This window comes from Dasypus novemcinctus, chromosome 10 (genome assembly GCF_030445035.2).
Source record: "Dasypus novemcinctus isolate mDasNov1 chromosome 10, mDasNov1.1.hap2, whole genome shotgun sequence".
Classification (NCBI taxonomy): domain Eukaryota; kingdom Metazoa; phylum Chordata; class Mammalia; order Cingulata; family Dasypodidae; genus Dasypus; species Dasypus novemcinctus.
In genome coordinates, this window is record NC_080682.1 from 88,685,142 (window position 1) to 88,701,749 (window position 16,608).

The window sequence follows — 16,608 nt, forward strand, 5'->3', positions numbered from 1 at the left end:
CATGTGATGAGCTGGCCCACGTGCAGTACTGATGTGCGCAAGGAGTGCTGTGCCACAAAGGGGTGTCCCCCACGTAGGTGAGCCCCACATTCAAGGAGTGCGCCCCATAAGGAGAGCTGCCCAGCACAAAAAAAGTGCAGCCTGCCCAGGAATGGCGCCGCACACATGGAGAGCTGACGCAGCAAGATGATGCAAGAAAATGAGACACAGATTCCGGGTGCTGTTGGCAAGGATACAAGCAGACACAGATGAACACACAGTGAATGGACACAGAAAGCAGGCAACTGGTGGGGGAGGTGAGCAGGGAAAGAGAGAGGGGAAAAAAAGTTACTTTGAAAAGAATGCTAAAAATGTTTTGAAGCATGAAGGAAATTTCCTTCATTCTTCCCATTAAATTTTTTATAATATAACACAATTCCTAAAGAATTGCAAGACAAGTATACTACTCTTATTTTTATAGTGAGACCATGACAAAACCATAAAACTAAGTTAGCAGTAAGTTAGGTATGAATGTTTTAAATGCATAATGATGTGATGTAATTGTTAAGTATTAGATCAGATGTGCTAGAAAGAGTTTAGTTTCCCTATGGTAGTTTGGATATTAGAACACTTGAGTTTGGGCATCAGAAAAGATAATTTAATTGCATGCCTTCCAAACTAAAATAAAAATGAATGTAAAATGCATTTTATGGTGATAATTCCTTTACTCACCTCATTTGTTTTTGTGCCTTCTACCTATTTTCCACAAATCAGTGTTGAAGATATCTATAAATCATATTTTGACACAGAGAGTAAAATATTTATACAATTTTCTAGTTTAAATATTGGGTAGTAATATTATTGCTATCAATTCATTAAAGTATGACAAAGTCCTCAGATCAATAATCTAATAAAGAAGTGTGTCATCACCCTGTTTTAACAAACCCAGATCAGAATAAAAATTATAGGCACAGTAGAACTGAAGAGGAGTCAATGACAACACAGACTCCATCTGAAAGGCCCTAGTGATTGAAGTAATGGAAGGTTTTTATTACAAGTCTGTACCATTGCATGCACTCCATGGTAACATCAAATACAGCTCTTGTTATCTTTAAGTCGTAAATCTGAAAAGAAATCTTGGTGATAAAAACTAAGGATTTCTTTTAAATCAAATGGCAAACAACCATCCATTTCCTCACAGAGGAATATTTTAGGTTTAGCTCTTTAATTCAGAACTGAAAATGATGCTAAAAGAGGTTTCAGAAAAAATTAAATTATAAACTGTCATATTCCATCCCACTTAATGTGAATGAGCAGAGCCTCTAGGATAAACTTTATCAACATAAAAAGGATAAAATCTTATTTCTGTTTCTAGAGAACAAATAAAAAAAGATTTTTAAAAAATACCCTCAAACTGTACTCAAACATTCCAAATAACTGCACATGCTACTCCTCTGGTTTTTCCTCAAGCCAATGTTTCCATTTTAAAGAAGGCTGCTTCTTGAGTTTCTTTTCCTGAAATTTCCTATTAAAAATAGGTTCTTACATCCAGTGATTTGGAACTGGCTATTTAGCCTCAAACCTGCCACTGTGCAGCCCCTGGACCTTGGGAAGAGGCTGTCTCAGTCACAATGATGATGATAAGAGCAATACTAAAACTAAATGGTAGCTCACATTTGGGAGCACTTACTATGTGCAGGCCTGTGCAAAGGACAAGACACATAGGTTTTCAGTTCATTCATAAAATCACCTTATTAGTAGGTACTATTATTATTCCTCTATTACAGGAGAGGAAATGGAAACATGGATATTGAGTAATCTGTCCAAGCTAAGTAAAGCCAGTTCATTTGACCCCAGGGTCCAAGCTTTGAACCACTGTACTACATTCTCTCTCTACTGCTCAAGAGCACAAAGCATCCAGACAACGGGGAGAGGATGACCTCTCCTGGGTACTCTATAGGCCACACAAAGGCCAAAGATGGGCTAGGACCTCCAGCCGCTGTGGAGTCTGAAAAGCCTGTGGGTTACCACATGGCCAGGTCAGGGGCACAGTGAACCAACTCTATAGCACCAGGAGGAAAGCATGGCATAGTGCTTCAGAGCTCAGGTTCTAGTGTCATTTGAACCAGGTTACTAACACACGACTTTGTTACTTAATAATGACTTAAATTCCTTGTTCTGTACAATGAAAATAATACTAGCCATCATTCAAAGTTGTGAGCATACTTAAATAATGCTTATAAAGTTCTTAGCATAGTTCTTGACACATGGTAAGTCTTAACCATTATTGTCATGGACTAGGTAGAGACTAAACAGAGCTCAAGAACCTAACTTCAGCACAGGCGACACTGAGTTTGCCCATAGCATGTTTCTGATATCAGGCAGAGAGCCAGAAGGTCTCAGGCTCCTTGGCTAATAAGCAGAGCCACTGCTGCCAAGGGAGAGGAAGGGGGTGGTCCCTGCGCTGTGTAAAAGGAAGGTGGCATTACTGACCGAGCTGATGCAGTTGGCTCTGTGACTTGGCGCTGGACGCGGATGCCATGGGCACAGTTCTCCTGCACCCCCACCTGGGTGGAGAGGGGGATGTCGGGAGAGGTGTGGCTGATCTTCATGGAGGCGTCGGGGCAGGGGGTGGGAGGGTCTAGGAAGTCCTCACTGTTCTCCTGTTCATTGGTCTCTGTGTCCGTGTAGTTCAGAGGCTCCTGGTTGTTGTCTTTGCTACCAGAGAGCAGGCCTCGTTCTCGCCAGGGAACCCAGCAGAGTTTCCAAGACACGAAGAGAGACACGCCAAAGAGAGCAAGACCACAGGCAGTGACCACGAGCGTCAGCAGGCTCACTGAGATATCTGCAAAGAAGCAAAGATCAGAGGTCAGTGTGACCAGTGCCCCCATGTCCACCCAGGGCATGCTGCGAGCAGAACGGCCCTCTCATCCAGCCATCCCTCCAGAGCAGATGAGAAGGCCAGGCGGGAAGATGCTGCCAGGGCCCCTGACTCTGGAGCAGTGACAACGAAGTTTCAGACACAAATCAGGTAACCAGTGAGCAAAAGCACAGCGGCAGTAACATGCAGACCATGTTTAGAAACAGTAAACAGTCTGCCATGGCAAGAGACAGGATACAGTTAGGGGAACTAGGTGTTCTCTGCAAATCAGATAAGGCCCTTTCCTACAGACAACGTGAATCACTGACGTTTATGTGAGCAGGGCAGTGCCAATGGTCATAAAATTACTCTGTCCTCTCACAGAGCTGTACAAGCATAATTTAGGAATCAAATAATGACTTCTAAAAACAAAGACACTAGAGTGAGTCCCTTTTCCTTTTTTTTTTTTTTTTTTTTGCTATTATCTCTTAAGAGTCTAAGCAGAAGGACGCTCAAGTCCTCTGTAGATGCTGTGACCTTAGCAATACCCACCACTCAGTGGTCAGGTCTCCAGCTGTCATAGCTTGGATTTCCCCAATAGCAGAGCCTGAGGCAAGCCTTCAAAGACAAGTAGTTTATTTAGGAGGCAAAGGAAACCCTGGTAAGGAAGTGGGAAAGTGAGCCAAGGAAGGCAGCCAGTAAAGGGTGGATTATTAAGCTAGTTACCACAGTAGGGGCCTGGAGATTAAGCCTGCTGGAGACGCTCCATACACCTCAGAGTTACCTCACCCAGGGGCAAGGGACCTGGGCTATTTATACATCAACTTGCTTCAGTCATTGATTTGAGGAGGCATTAAATCCCTGGCACCTCCAACCTACAGCACAGATGAGCAAAGTGGGTTTCAGCGGAAAGAAAAAGCCCACATTCAAACACAAGGGCTGTCAGCTGGAAATTAGCAAACGTGCCTGAGGTAAGGGCTTGGAGGTATGGCTGGGAACGACAGTACCTGCTACATGGACCGCGGTCCCACGGCTTCAGCCTGGACCCCTGGTAGTGCAGCATTCAGTGGTTCTGCTCCTGATTTCAGAACAGAGCTCAGCCTCCTCCAGGTGTCCAGCCCACCCTGCAGAGCCAGGGAGACTGAGGCATCAAGTTGAACTCAGTTCTTGTAGCCGTGAACTCCCTATTTACAGGACAGCTCTACCTGCCTTTACTGTGCTCAACTACACTGAAGAGCCTCGAGGATTCTCCTGGGTTTTGCCTTTACTGTCCACCGTTCATATTTACATTACTTCAACCAAAGTTTTTCTGAATGTGCACTACGTGTCAGGCAATTTGCTAGGCTTTGGAGACATAACGGTGAACATCAGAGACACACTCCATATCTTTTCAGGACTCACGTTCAACTGTCTCCCCACGGTACCAACAATCTATGATGCATAGCAATGTGTATTTTTGTTGAGGCATGCATTTGGACCCTTCCTGCAAGTCACTCTCCTACTAAGCCAAGCTGACCACCTACCATCCATGTGCTTTTCAACATGACTCTGAATTACTTCATTCTTAAGAAATGATAACACAGTTTCTTTATGGAAAAGCTGCTCATGAAGGAAAGCCAGCTGCCAGTGCTGGTGATGGATCTAACGTACCTCTTCTATTCCACCCAGTCAATCTTTGCACTTACGGGGAAACACTATTATATCTCTGTTTGAAAACACTGGGGTTCTAGCTGCAATATCTTTGTCACTTTTCCCTCCTCAGATCTCACTGAAAGTTGACAAACAAACTACACAGCAATGGAAAACAAGGAAGGGTACCATTAATCTATTACTGAATCAATAACTGAGGAATTTCTGAAATTGTTTTAATGGAAAAGCCAAACAGTGCTGAACACTTCACACAGGTGAGTGAAAGGACACTGAGGGGATATAAACCAGACACAGAGCCAGTGCTGGGATTAGGGGTAGAAAGTAGAGTCAGTGAGGGAAAAGAAAAGGCACTGGAAACCACACCTACACACAGCAGGTAGGGGAGGCTTCACTTAACTCCGCCAGTTCACACAGAGCGGAACTCTTAAGAGAGGTAGGGTGCAGGGAAGGAGATCCTGTCCCAGTTAACCAGGCTGCCACAACAGATATCCAACCCCACTGACTCCAATAAAACCTAAAAACAAAACAAAGTAGGTCCCACACAGCAGCAAAATCCCTTGACATACTCTGCAATCTAGACTACCTTTCATTAAAACTCCTTTACTGTGTTTGTTAATAGCTATGGCAGTGCCTAACACAGTGAAAGCTGAAAGGTGGGCACACTGGGAGGCAGCAGGTTTTAGGGCTGTGATGTGATAATTACATTACTGTTCACTGAATAGAATTTCACTCTTTCCTCCACATCGTCACCTTCTGAGGAGGAGTAAACTTTCCCTGACATTCGTCTTGGCCACGTGACTTGCCCAAGCCAATGAAATATGAGTAGATATGGCCCACACTGCCCCAAACTGGAGGCCTCTTGCGCTCCCAACCTCTGCCATGAAAAGATCTCAAGTAAGAACGGATCTTTCAGTCTAGATAACTCATTGAGGAGACTTGTGGAGCAGGTTCAAAGCCCAAAATGAGAAGTAAACTTAAACTTGACCCATGGCCTGGGACAGAACTGCAGTTGAGCCACAGATCTGTGGGCAAAAGATAAATATCTGATGTTTTAAGTTCCTAAGATTTTGAAGGTATTTGGTCCAGGGCAAAAGTTGACTAATTCAGGTGATCATATAACTTATTGACCAAAACTGGGATGCCTTTAAGAGTGAAAGGGGGTGATATCAACAATTCATGGGGATAAGAGAGTTAGCCCAGGATGTTCCAGGGTAAACTAAGACATATAGTCATCCTGGGCTTTAAGAATCTCATCCTAGCTGTGAACTCATTGGCTTCATACAACACAATCTCTCAGGATTTACTTAGGACAGAAAACACACTAAATAAATTGAAGCCAGGGGTCACCAGTAATCACAGGGCAGCTGTCCCAGCTCAAGAAAACCTCCAGTTTGTTAGTTAACTTCTGGCTCATGCACTCAAAAAACAGTTCACTCACAATCATGGGGCTCCATGAGTCCAGGAATCTTCCCTGTCTATCTCAACCCTGAATCCAAAGCACCTAAAAGACCATCTGGAATGTAGCAGGCACTCAACAGATGTCTGATGATGCCCACCTGAAGAGCCTGTTTGGGGAGTTCCAGGACCTTGAATATGTTTATGTAGGTTATGGCCTGGAAACTCTAGGGTATGCCAGTCACAATCATAGTCATCATAGATCTGAGCTTATAGTTATCATGAAAAATTTCTGGCAAATGACAAGAGTGACTTTTTTCTTATTCACATAAAGGTGCCATGAGGGCTAGCAGTGGGCCAGGGGACACCTGCCAAGGGGAAACCAACTGGTAACATACACAGCCACGGCAGCCACTGAGAGTAATCACCTAGACTTCTGTTTACAAGTAACTCAGGATGCCCTCTAGACACTACACTTGTACTTGTCTCTTTTTTTTTTCAGACAGAAGCACTAGAAAACTAGAAAACCTTGGGGTGTCTAAAGGCCATACTACCCACTTCAGACCCACAACCTCAGAAAGAGGAGAGGGACACTCATCCTAGCATCCTAAAATAGCTTTATTTAGAAAGAAAAAAAGTTATTCCTTAAGCTAGGAGTAGATATACAGCCATTATAAAAATTTGGAAACAGTGACATAAAAAAATAATTGCGTGAGAAAATATTTTTTAAAGAACAATAACAGGAATTGATCCTTTTGCACAAGAGTCAAGGAAATCACCAGATGGTGAGTCAGGGATGAAAGGAAGCAAATGGCAAACAAATTCGCATCCAGATCGCTGGAGCTATTGCTGCATTGGAGTGACTGGGCGTGTAAACTGTACCCAGAGCACAGTAGAGGACATACTTTCTGGATAATATGTAGAATAAAATGCTGCAATCGGACCTGATCTTCAGAACTGTCTTCCATGGCTATCATCCCTAGCCATAGGGCATGATGCACTGCAGCAAACGCCTTGGACACCAGATACAGCACACTAAGACACCACTGTACACGGCAGACAGCCCAGCAGGACTCCTGTCATTACAGGGGATCCATGGAAACCTAAAAGGAGTTGACTTGTTTAGGAATGACAAAATTCCTGGCCACTGAGTGAATAGCTTGCACATCCATATATGCCATATGCCATATGGACTGAGGAACAGTAGTTGTCTCCCAAATTGTGGAGGGCTAGGGAGAACACGTGCACTGATAACAAAAGACTAGTTATGAGACAAATAGGGCAAATCAGCAGCTCCAAAGAGGCTAACCAAGCTAAGCAATCAGAATAAATGGCTCTGACATGAAACAAATTAATAGAAGATACAAATTAATTTGTATCCTCAGTGAGATTCAATTGGCGCTGGGGTTGGTGTATACTCAGGAGACCAGAATCTCTGGACTTTCCATGTGACAGCCAGGTCCTGAGCCTCAGCAGACTTGCAACTCCTACCCTCTGGTTTACTGGACTTACCCCAGTTAGTGAACAGGGAGGTGAAGAAAGTCAACCACCACACCAGGGAGCCAAGAGTGCCTACAACTGCAAGTAGGAGAATTACATCCATCATCCATGTGGAATCTAACCCCCTCTTGATAACAGAGGTAGAGTGGACATAACCATCCCAGCGTCCACAGGACGGAGGAATAGAGTGGACTTACTGATATTCTACTATGGAACTATTGTGATTAGTAGTGGAAGAAGTTGTAGCATTGATGTGGAGAAAGTGACCACGGTAGCTGCTGAGGGTAGGGAGAGGGAAGAAGAGATATGATGTGGGGGTATTTTCAGGACTTGGAGTTGTCCTGGGTGGCACTGCAGGGACAGATGCTGGACAACGTATGTCTTGCCATGGCCCACTGGGTGGATCGGGGGAGAGTGTAAAGTATAATGCAAACCATTATCCATGTGGTGCTCCAAAATGTATTCACCAAATGCAGTGAATGTCCCATGATGATGAAAGAGGTTGTTGATTTGGGAGGAGTAGGCTGAGGGGGGTGGAGGATATGTGGGGACCTCTTATATTTTTTGAATGTAACATTAAAAAAAAATAAAGAGAGAGAAAAAATAATAATTAAAAAAAGTGAGAAGTATAGTTACAGCAGTAATAAAAAACAGATACCCTTCAGATCCCACCTGATCTAAGGGAAGGAGATGGTGGCCCTAGAATTTCATAGCCAGTCACATCACCACAAAGGGAAAGGAAAGGCATTTTTAGGAGTCAATACACAGTAAATACACCACTGAGAAACCCTTTCCGACATAAAACAAATTAAGGAAATTCTCCAAACAAATAGAAAATAATGTCAGAATAGAGAGCCAAAGAAGGAAAGTGCATAGTATATAAGAAATAGTGATCAGCAGATAAAAAAGTGCATTAAATCTAAATAATTGATAGTTATGATATCATGAAGCTTAATGTTACCTGTTAAGGAAAAAAAATTCTTAGAAGAGAAAAGGAATCACAAGTATAGATACACTTAAATTCCAAAGATTTCAGCAAAACATGGAAGATGGGGGTAAAGAAGGAAGTACACACAAAGTAAATGTCCTATATTGTTAGCAGGGGAGACTGCAGATACTTTAATTTGATGTTGATAAGGAGATGCAGGTGCAAATGTGTTTATAAAATATTCGAGGGGGACTCTGATTCAAAACGCTACATGTGCATACATATTTATCGCTTCTCCCTCCTTAGATTCCTATTAAAGTTACAGGAAATAAATTTAAAAGTATAAACCCACATTCATAAAACGAATGGCAAAGGATCATCAACAAACAAGATTTTCAGAAAATTTTCTGAAGACATTATGTGGATGGAGTTGTGGTAGAGGATGCCAGGGGTCAAGAAAAACAACAACAAAATATATATGCAAAGGGGACTGCATGTGAGCCCAACCTACCTACTGAACTCCAGAGAGGATCAGGAATGGCATTCCTGGTGTGATGGTGGGTAAGAAAGAGATGTGAGGCTCCAAACATGGATATGAACTTAAAGATTTTATCAAAAGCATATTTTATTTTTTTAATGTAACATTAAAAAAAAGAAAAGAAAAAAATATTAAAACTGTTTTGGAAGAATCAAGGTAACTAGTGTGAGAATTGGTGCCCAAGAACACAGTCCTCCATGTTCTTGCAAAAAATGGAACCCCCCACAATTCCCTTAAAACAAACCTTACCTGTTAAAAGGTCATCCACAGATGCATAGCCTCATAGTCAGCTTTCTTACTGCCTCATTCTTAAATGTAAAGAAACCTACAACAATAAAGATCAATGTATTGAAGCAGAAAAAAAATATGTTCCCAGAGAAAACATAGATCCCTCAGGGAAGAGACAAGAACTTTAAAAACAGCTAATTTGCAGGAAGTTTCCAGAAGGTACTCCACCCATAAATGGATGTAAATGGAATGCAGAACAAGAAAATGTTCTCATAAGTAAAATGACAGGATTTCTGAAATAAAATAAAAATTCAATAGAAGGCAAAGTCAAGGAAATTCTACCTGAATGTTACCCAAAAAAACACAGACTTGGGAAATCCAATCAAAAGATAAGAGATATAGAGTATTAATCCAAGAGGTCTAATGTATAAGTTTCTTAGAAGGTGAAGACAGAGCTAATGAAAAGAAAAATCATCAAAGAAAAAATTTAAAAAGTCTCCAGAACTGAACAACAAGTTGAAAGGAATCTACTGAGTACCTATAATAAAATGACCCACCATAGAATCATTATTGTGAAATTTCAGAATGTAAAGAGTAGAAAGCATCACAGGAATTTAAGAGACAAAAACAAGAACACTAAGAAATTAGAGCCATACTGGCATGGAAATTTCTTATCAGAAATGGTAGATAATGGAATACTGTCTGTAAATTTCTGATGAAATATGTTCAACTTAGAATTCTATACCCAACCAAATTATCAATGAAGTGTGAGGGTGGAAAAAAGCCATTTTCATACCTGCAAGGAGTCAGAAAGATTACTTTCCATGCTTCTATCATAGGAACTTACTTGTAGATGATTGTAGGAGAAAAAAGAGACAAAGGAAGACATCATGTACAGGAAATATTGCATTTGACCCAGATGAGTGAAGGGATGACCCAGCATAAAAATTTAATGGCAGGCCTAGAGAAAAACCAGTCTAGCCTGAGCATGAAGACAGGGATCTAGGAGGGATATCTTCCCCCAAGATAATGAAGTTTCAAAAAGAAAGAAATGACATAATGGAGAGTTTATTTTTTATCATATTATCAATTTTTTTTCAAATAGAGCAAAAAAAAAAGCAATCAGGTATTCCAGGATGAAAAGTTTTGGAGAAAAAAAATTAATTTCAGCATACTTCTTGGCTCTGTACCTAATACAATTTATTATGCAAAATAACATAAACACCACTTACTGATTTTTAACTTTTAGAATACAGCAATAGGCAAAGCATGGAAAACTTAAGTATGGTATAGAAGAGAATGCGAATGTTTTCAACTATAATTTAAATTTTTTTTAAAAAGTATGTCAGAAATTGAGAGGTAGACAGAGGAAAAGAGCTAAAGAAAAACAGTTTTCCTTCCAAAATAAGTTAGAGATACTTTCTGCCTGTAGTTGAAGAACAGTCCATATTGATGCTTTTATCCTTCTACATGTGGGTAGGATATACCAAATCATCTCTAGAGGTATGAAATTAGAGGGACTTTCACTTCTATGTAAGTTTCTACAAAGAGCAAGTATTGAAAAAATAAAACAATGAAACATAGTTTTTAAAGCTACTGTGATGTAAAGTACATTTGCTTTAGTACAATCTGGTAAATTTGGATTTATAATCCCAAACATCTGTGAAAACAGCCTTTATTTATTCCTGCTCTTTGGTTTATAAGTAAAAATTAATGAAAATCATGACAATCACATTTTCCCAGCATGGTTCTCCTTCCAAATCAAACCTATAAAGGACAATCATCCTTGTCTATTCATCTTTATTTAGTGGAATCCAAACTTTTAGATTTCATGAGCAAAATGTAGGGGGACTGACATAGGGTGTCTACTGTTTATTTTGCTAATACTGGTGATAAATTTTACAATTCATCTATGATCACACTCATTTCATAAAAGAAAGGATGTTTTTACACCCCCCAAAAAACTCTAGTCCCTTGAAATACTATATTGAGCTTTATGGGGAAAAAATCACTACATAATCCTTATTTTTGTCAATTTCTTCAGACTTGTAAAAATCTTGTAATGGACAAAAAAGGGAATCACTGTCTTTGTCTCTCCCATGTCAGACCTGTCCCATCTCTGCCTCTCATAGCACCAATCATAGCTCAAGGCAAAACAGTAACATAGATGACATTTTGATACCTAGCCCAGCCTCCCTATTCTGGCACTGTCCTCTCAACTGCCCTCCCAACATTGCATTGTCTCAGAAAACTGGGATTTTCAAAGGGATTATGCTGGAACCTAAAGACTTGGCATCTGTGCCTAGGCCTCTCATGACCACAGGGACCTGATGATGAGGACACAGAGTAGCCAGTGTGAACTCTTAGGGTGAATTCAATGTGATGTTTCCTCAGGACAGGCAGTAGACACTTGGAATCACAATTGGATAGGGAAGAAATGAAGATCAGAGCTGGAAAAGTATTGCTGAGCATGGAGACTGAGGTGGGAGGCATAAAAAGAAAGAGGAAATTCATAGGCAGAAACTGGAGGGATATGCTTTTTTTGCAAAAGGAAATCAGGGCCAAAGAGAAATAAAAGTGAAATGAAGGTGAAGTAAAGTATATACTCCAAATATAGGCTATAAGATGGCTACAGAATTGGCTCCAAGCATCCAACTTGCCATAGCAAAGAAGGAAACATAGCTAAACAATTCAGGACCTGAAACAGCACACTGTTAAGAAACATGTTTCTCCAAAAAACAAAGCAAAACATGAACTGGAAATGCAATGATTTAAGAAAAGTATTCTTAATTACTTTAGGTATGATAATTGTATAATGGCTATATTTTATAGCTACATATGAAATAGTCAAGCAATATGTCTGGAATCTGCTTCAAATCATAGATAAAACAAGATCGACTATGAGTTTATAATTGTTGAAAGTGGGTGATGAGTATGTGCGTTCATTATAATATTCTCTCTACCTTTGAATATGTTTGAAAATTTCCTAATGAAAAGTTTAAAAAAACAATGGGGGCATTTTCAGGACTTGGAGTTGTCCTAGGTGGTGCTGCAGGGATGGACACTGGACATTGTGTGTTCTGTCGTGGCTCACTGGGTGGCCTGGGGGAGAGTGTGGACTACAATGTGGACCACTGTCCATGTGCTTCAGCCATTCTCCAGAATGTATTCGCCAGGTGCAGTGGATGTGCCACAATGATGGAAGGGTTTGTTGATGTGGGAGGGGTGGAGTGGGTGGGGTGGGGGTTATATGGGGACCTCATATTTTTTTGAATGTAACATTTAAAAGAAAATAAAGAAAAAATGAAAACAAAAACAAAAACAAACAAATAAACAAAAATACCATGTTTGAAAGGGGTAAAATGATGAACTCAGATTTCAACCTTAAACATTCTTATTAATAGGCATTATGTGATGCTCGAGAATCTCCATTTTAATAAGCATCTCAGGTCTCAGATGAATCTGATGCAGAAGGTCTGAAGTTAACACCAAGCAATCCTGATCAAAGAGATTAAATACATGTTCAGCGGTTCAGAACACAAAATGCTTTTCCTCATCCCAAGACAATTATGCCTTGGGGGCCTCATAAAGATAACACGGGAAAATGTAGTTTAAAACCAAGCAAAGGAGAATGACGATGTCAGTGGTGCCTTGTGGGGAAAGCTATAATGTAACAGTAGAGAAGACAGGTAGGAGGACCAGGTAGCTCTGACGAGGCACCAAGTATTCGTGAACAAAACTGATGAGGAGACACCGGGTTAGAAGACTTAGGGGTCAACCAGCACAGTCTCTGTTGGAATTCTGCCATCGACATCCCTTCCACGTGGTCACAAGGCCTTCATCTGAATACATAAGTCTATAGTCTTTCAACTTTATACAATGACCAGGTATTTACTTTTGTAATTTAAAAATATAAAAAAATAATAATAAAGAGAAAACTGCTGAGTTAAAAAAAAAAATCACAGCAGTCTGGAGTCAGCCAGTGAGGGGGAAATTGGCTCCATATACACCTCAATAATACAGAAGGCATCTTCCAAATGGAGACCTTAAAACGTCTTGGACGAGATGCATGTAATAGATTTTAGGTTAAAATGAGATGTTTTGATGTTTAAATGATTGACCTTAAGTGGTCTGGGAAATGCAATCTTACAGAGACCTTGTTCTTTAATTACACTGTAGGCACCAAAGCACAGTAGTTACAAACACAGGTTCTGGAATCACACAGCCAAGGTCTGCAACTTGACATTATATGTATAATCACAGATAAACTTCTCTGCACCTTACTTTCTCATAGTAAAATTGGGATAATAATCATATCTACCTCAGGGTTGTAATGAGTGCTTACAAAGGTACCAGCACTTAATATTTTTTTGTTTTTGAATGAAGGTATTTCAGGATTCAGCTATTCCATGTTCAGATTTATTCTTGCTGCCAGGAAGTGATCATGTTGGTAGCTAAATAGTGATTCCAGGGTCCTGCAGCTTTGTAAAATGGGCTGGGAATAAGCAAATATCAAGTGTGCAGTGGTGCATATTGAATTGAATTACTGAAACAAGAGAAGGCACTGCTATTGAGCACCTAACATTTGCTAAGGACTACACCAGGGGTACAAAATATAGTTCCTGCCCTCAAGGAATTCCTGGTCAAGAGAATTCCAATAGCATTACTCACAATTCACAGGAGACCAGAAGTGAGCATGTGGGGTTACATAACCCAATCTAGGGGTTGAAAGAAAGCATCCCAAAGAAAAAGTACCAGGGATTTAATACCCCAAGAGCTGTCCTCAAATTAATGGCTGAAGGAAGTCATGTATAAATAGCCCAGTCCCTTACCACTTGGGGGGGATAACTCTAAGGTATATATTAATAACCACTTCTCACATGCAAAGACCAAACAGAGGTCACTTGGCCATGTGGTTGAATCACTTCACCAGGAGAATGGGAATGCCAGGGCTGCTGTCTTTGGCCACACCTGCTGCACAGGGCATAGCCTTCTTAACCGCACACAGCAACCCTGGGGAAAAACACACACATTCCAAGGACTCTAGGACCAGCTTTGACACAATTTATATTTTGTAACCTTTGGGTAAGTCCCTGCTTCTCTATCATCTGGTTTCCTCATCTGTCACATAGGGCTGAGACCTATAGCTGTGGTTTTTGTGAAACTGCCAAGGGATCTTGGGTTCACAGCTATGTCTGTATCTAGGATTGAAGCCATTATAATTAATTCCTATTCGTGACCACCAGTCAATGAGCACTACCCAATGGAGGCCTCAATTTACTTTAGGGTCATTTCTGCTTTTTTTATTCTTGAAGCAGACATGAGGTTCTCCTAGCAGTGGCTCATGGTGCAAATTGCAAGGATTAAGGAGCATTAACTTGGGCCTACAGGGGCCATACTGTTACTAAGGAACTGAGCCTGGTAAACAGAGTTCTCTGCCACCTTAACTCTAAGAAGCCTGTGGACCAGTAAAACAGATTAGAACATGGAAACTGCAAAATGGCATCAATTGCATTTTGCTGTGACTGTTAAAAAAGGGAGAGAATTTGTAGTATGAAGGTATCTCTGGCCCTCATAGCCTTTCTTCAAGATGCCCAGAGGTTTCTGCCTGTGTCAACTAAGCAGCTGGCCTAAAATTAGCATTGAGAGAACACTTTCTGTGGCACCTTCTATTTGCAAAGCGCTGCCTCATCAGTGTGACCAGCTCCTCCTCACACTGCCATCATCACCTCTGCCTTGGCCACATGGGGCAGAGACTGCTGAGGCTATACAGCGGCTGCAGCACTAAGCACTGGACTGGGTTTAGTCCTTATGTCCATAATCCCTAACCTGCTACTCTGCTTGTCTGTGTAACAAGGAGGTTCAGGAATTACCATCAGGTTTGCTATTAGGTTTCCACTCTTTTTTTATTCCCTCTCTCCAGAAATTATTTAATTGGGGAAAAAAAAATCCACTTAAAAAATATTTTAACCACCTACTGTAGCTTAATTGGAAGTACTTGCGAAATGTAGTGTTTTCTGTATCGTGGGATTTTGGCCTGTGCAGTCAATTTAAATGCTGGGATTCTTGGCCAATAATTGGAAATCTGGTGTGCAGAGTTTTAGCCAAAGGGAACACTTTGCCTGAAAAGGACAGCAGGAAACAAAAATCAAGACCATGTGGGTATGGCCTAGAAGTCAGAGAGGTCAACAGCCTCCTTGGCTAGTCTGCAGAAAAAGAGTGCCCTGCCTGCCCCACCATGACCCCCCTGCCAGCCCCACAGTGCTGACCAGCTGGACAGGAACAGAAGCTGGCAGCTGGAGACCCCGTGTCCAGCCGCACTCCTCTGCTACTCGCAGTGAGACTCTGTGCTGCCTGCTGCCTCCCATGAGCCATTTTCTCAGTTCTAAAATGGGACGAAATTCCTCCTCGCCTGGCTCTTTTGAAAATTAGACACACTTACATATTTTACAACAGTCATAGGGTCATAGCAATCCCTGGAATTGTTTTCTTTTTTTTTTTTTTTTAAGATTGATTTATTTATTTCTCTCCCCTTCTCCCCCCCACCCCAGTTGTCTGTTCTATGTTTCTATTTGTTGTGTGTTCTTTGTCTGCTTCTGTTGTTGCCAGTGGCAGGGGAATCTGTGTTTCTTTTTGTTGCGTCATCTTGTGTCAGCTCTCCGTATCGCGGTGCCATTCCTGGGCAGGCTGCACTTTCTTTTGTGCTGGGTGGTTCTCCTTACGGGGCGCACTCCTTGCCTGTGGGGCTCCCCTGCGCAAGGATACCCCTGCGTGGGGCACCCCTGCGTGGCACGGCACTCCTTGCATGCATCAGCACTGCACATGGGCCAGCTCCACATGGGTCAAGCAGGCCCGGGGTTTGAACCACGGACCTCCCATGTGGTAGACGGGCGCCCTAACCACTGGGCCAAGTCCGCTTCCCTGGAATTGTTTTCTTTCGTGTTTTTTTAAAATGACTTATTTATTTATTTTTCTCCCCTCACACCCACCCCGCATTGTCTGCTCTCTCTGTCCATTCGCTGTGTGTTCTGTGTCTGCTTGTATTCTCATCAGGTGGCACTGGGGATTTGTGTCTCTTTTTGTTGTGTCATCTTGCTGCATTAGCTCTCCATGTGTGTGGCACCACTCCTGGGCAGGCTGTGGTTTTGCATGGGATGGCTCTCCTTGCACAGGGGCCACTCCTTACATGGGGGCATCCCTGTATGGGCTGGCACTCCTTGCATGCAGCAGCACTGCATGTGGGCCAGCTCACCACACAAGCCAGGAGGCCCTGGGTATCGAACCCTTGGACCTCCTATATGGAAGACGGATGCTCCATTGAACCACATCCACTTCCCCCTGGAATTGTTTTTAAGACTGGCACTGTGCATTGGCTCAGTAATCCACTTCTCCCACAGGACTTCTTTCCAAAGCTTTTGAATTAGAGCCATCTCCTAGGTGGGATCTAGTTTTGCTTTGATCTACTTAGTGTTTAAATTTCCCAACTACCCAGTGGAATAATATTTAAAGGTAGCAGAAAACCACTTTTGT

The 16,608-nt window shown here is 41.7% G+C and overlaps 1 protein-coding gene across 2 annotated transcripts in view; it reads right to left on the reverse strand.

Moving 5' to 3' along the window:
- Positions 1 to 16,608, reverse strand: part of SYT9 (synaptotagmin 9) — a 196,673-nt gene that overhangs the window by 139,341 nt on the left and 40,724 nt on the right. For both annotated transcript variants that reach the window (XR_011649946.1, XM_058305802.2), the window contains exon 2: positions 2,473 to 2,824. Coding sequence is in view for 1 of the 2 variants with exons in the window: in XM_058305802.2 (XP_058161785.1) it covers positions 2,473 to 2,824 (352 nt within the window). In the remaining variant the exon portion in view is untranslated. The remainder of the gene's footprint in view (positions 1 to 2,472; positions 2,825 to 16,608) is intronic.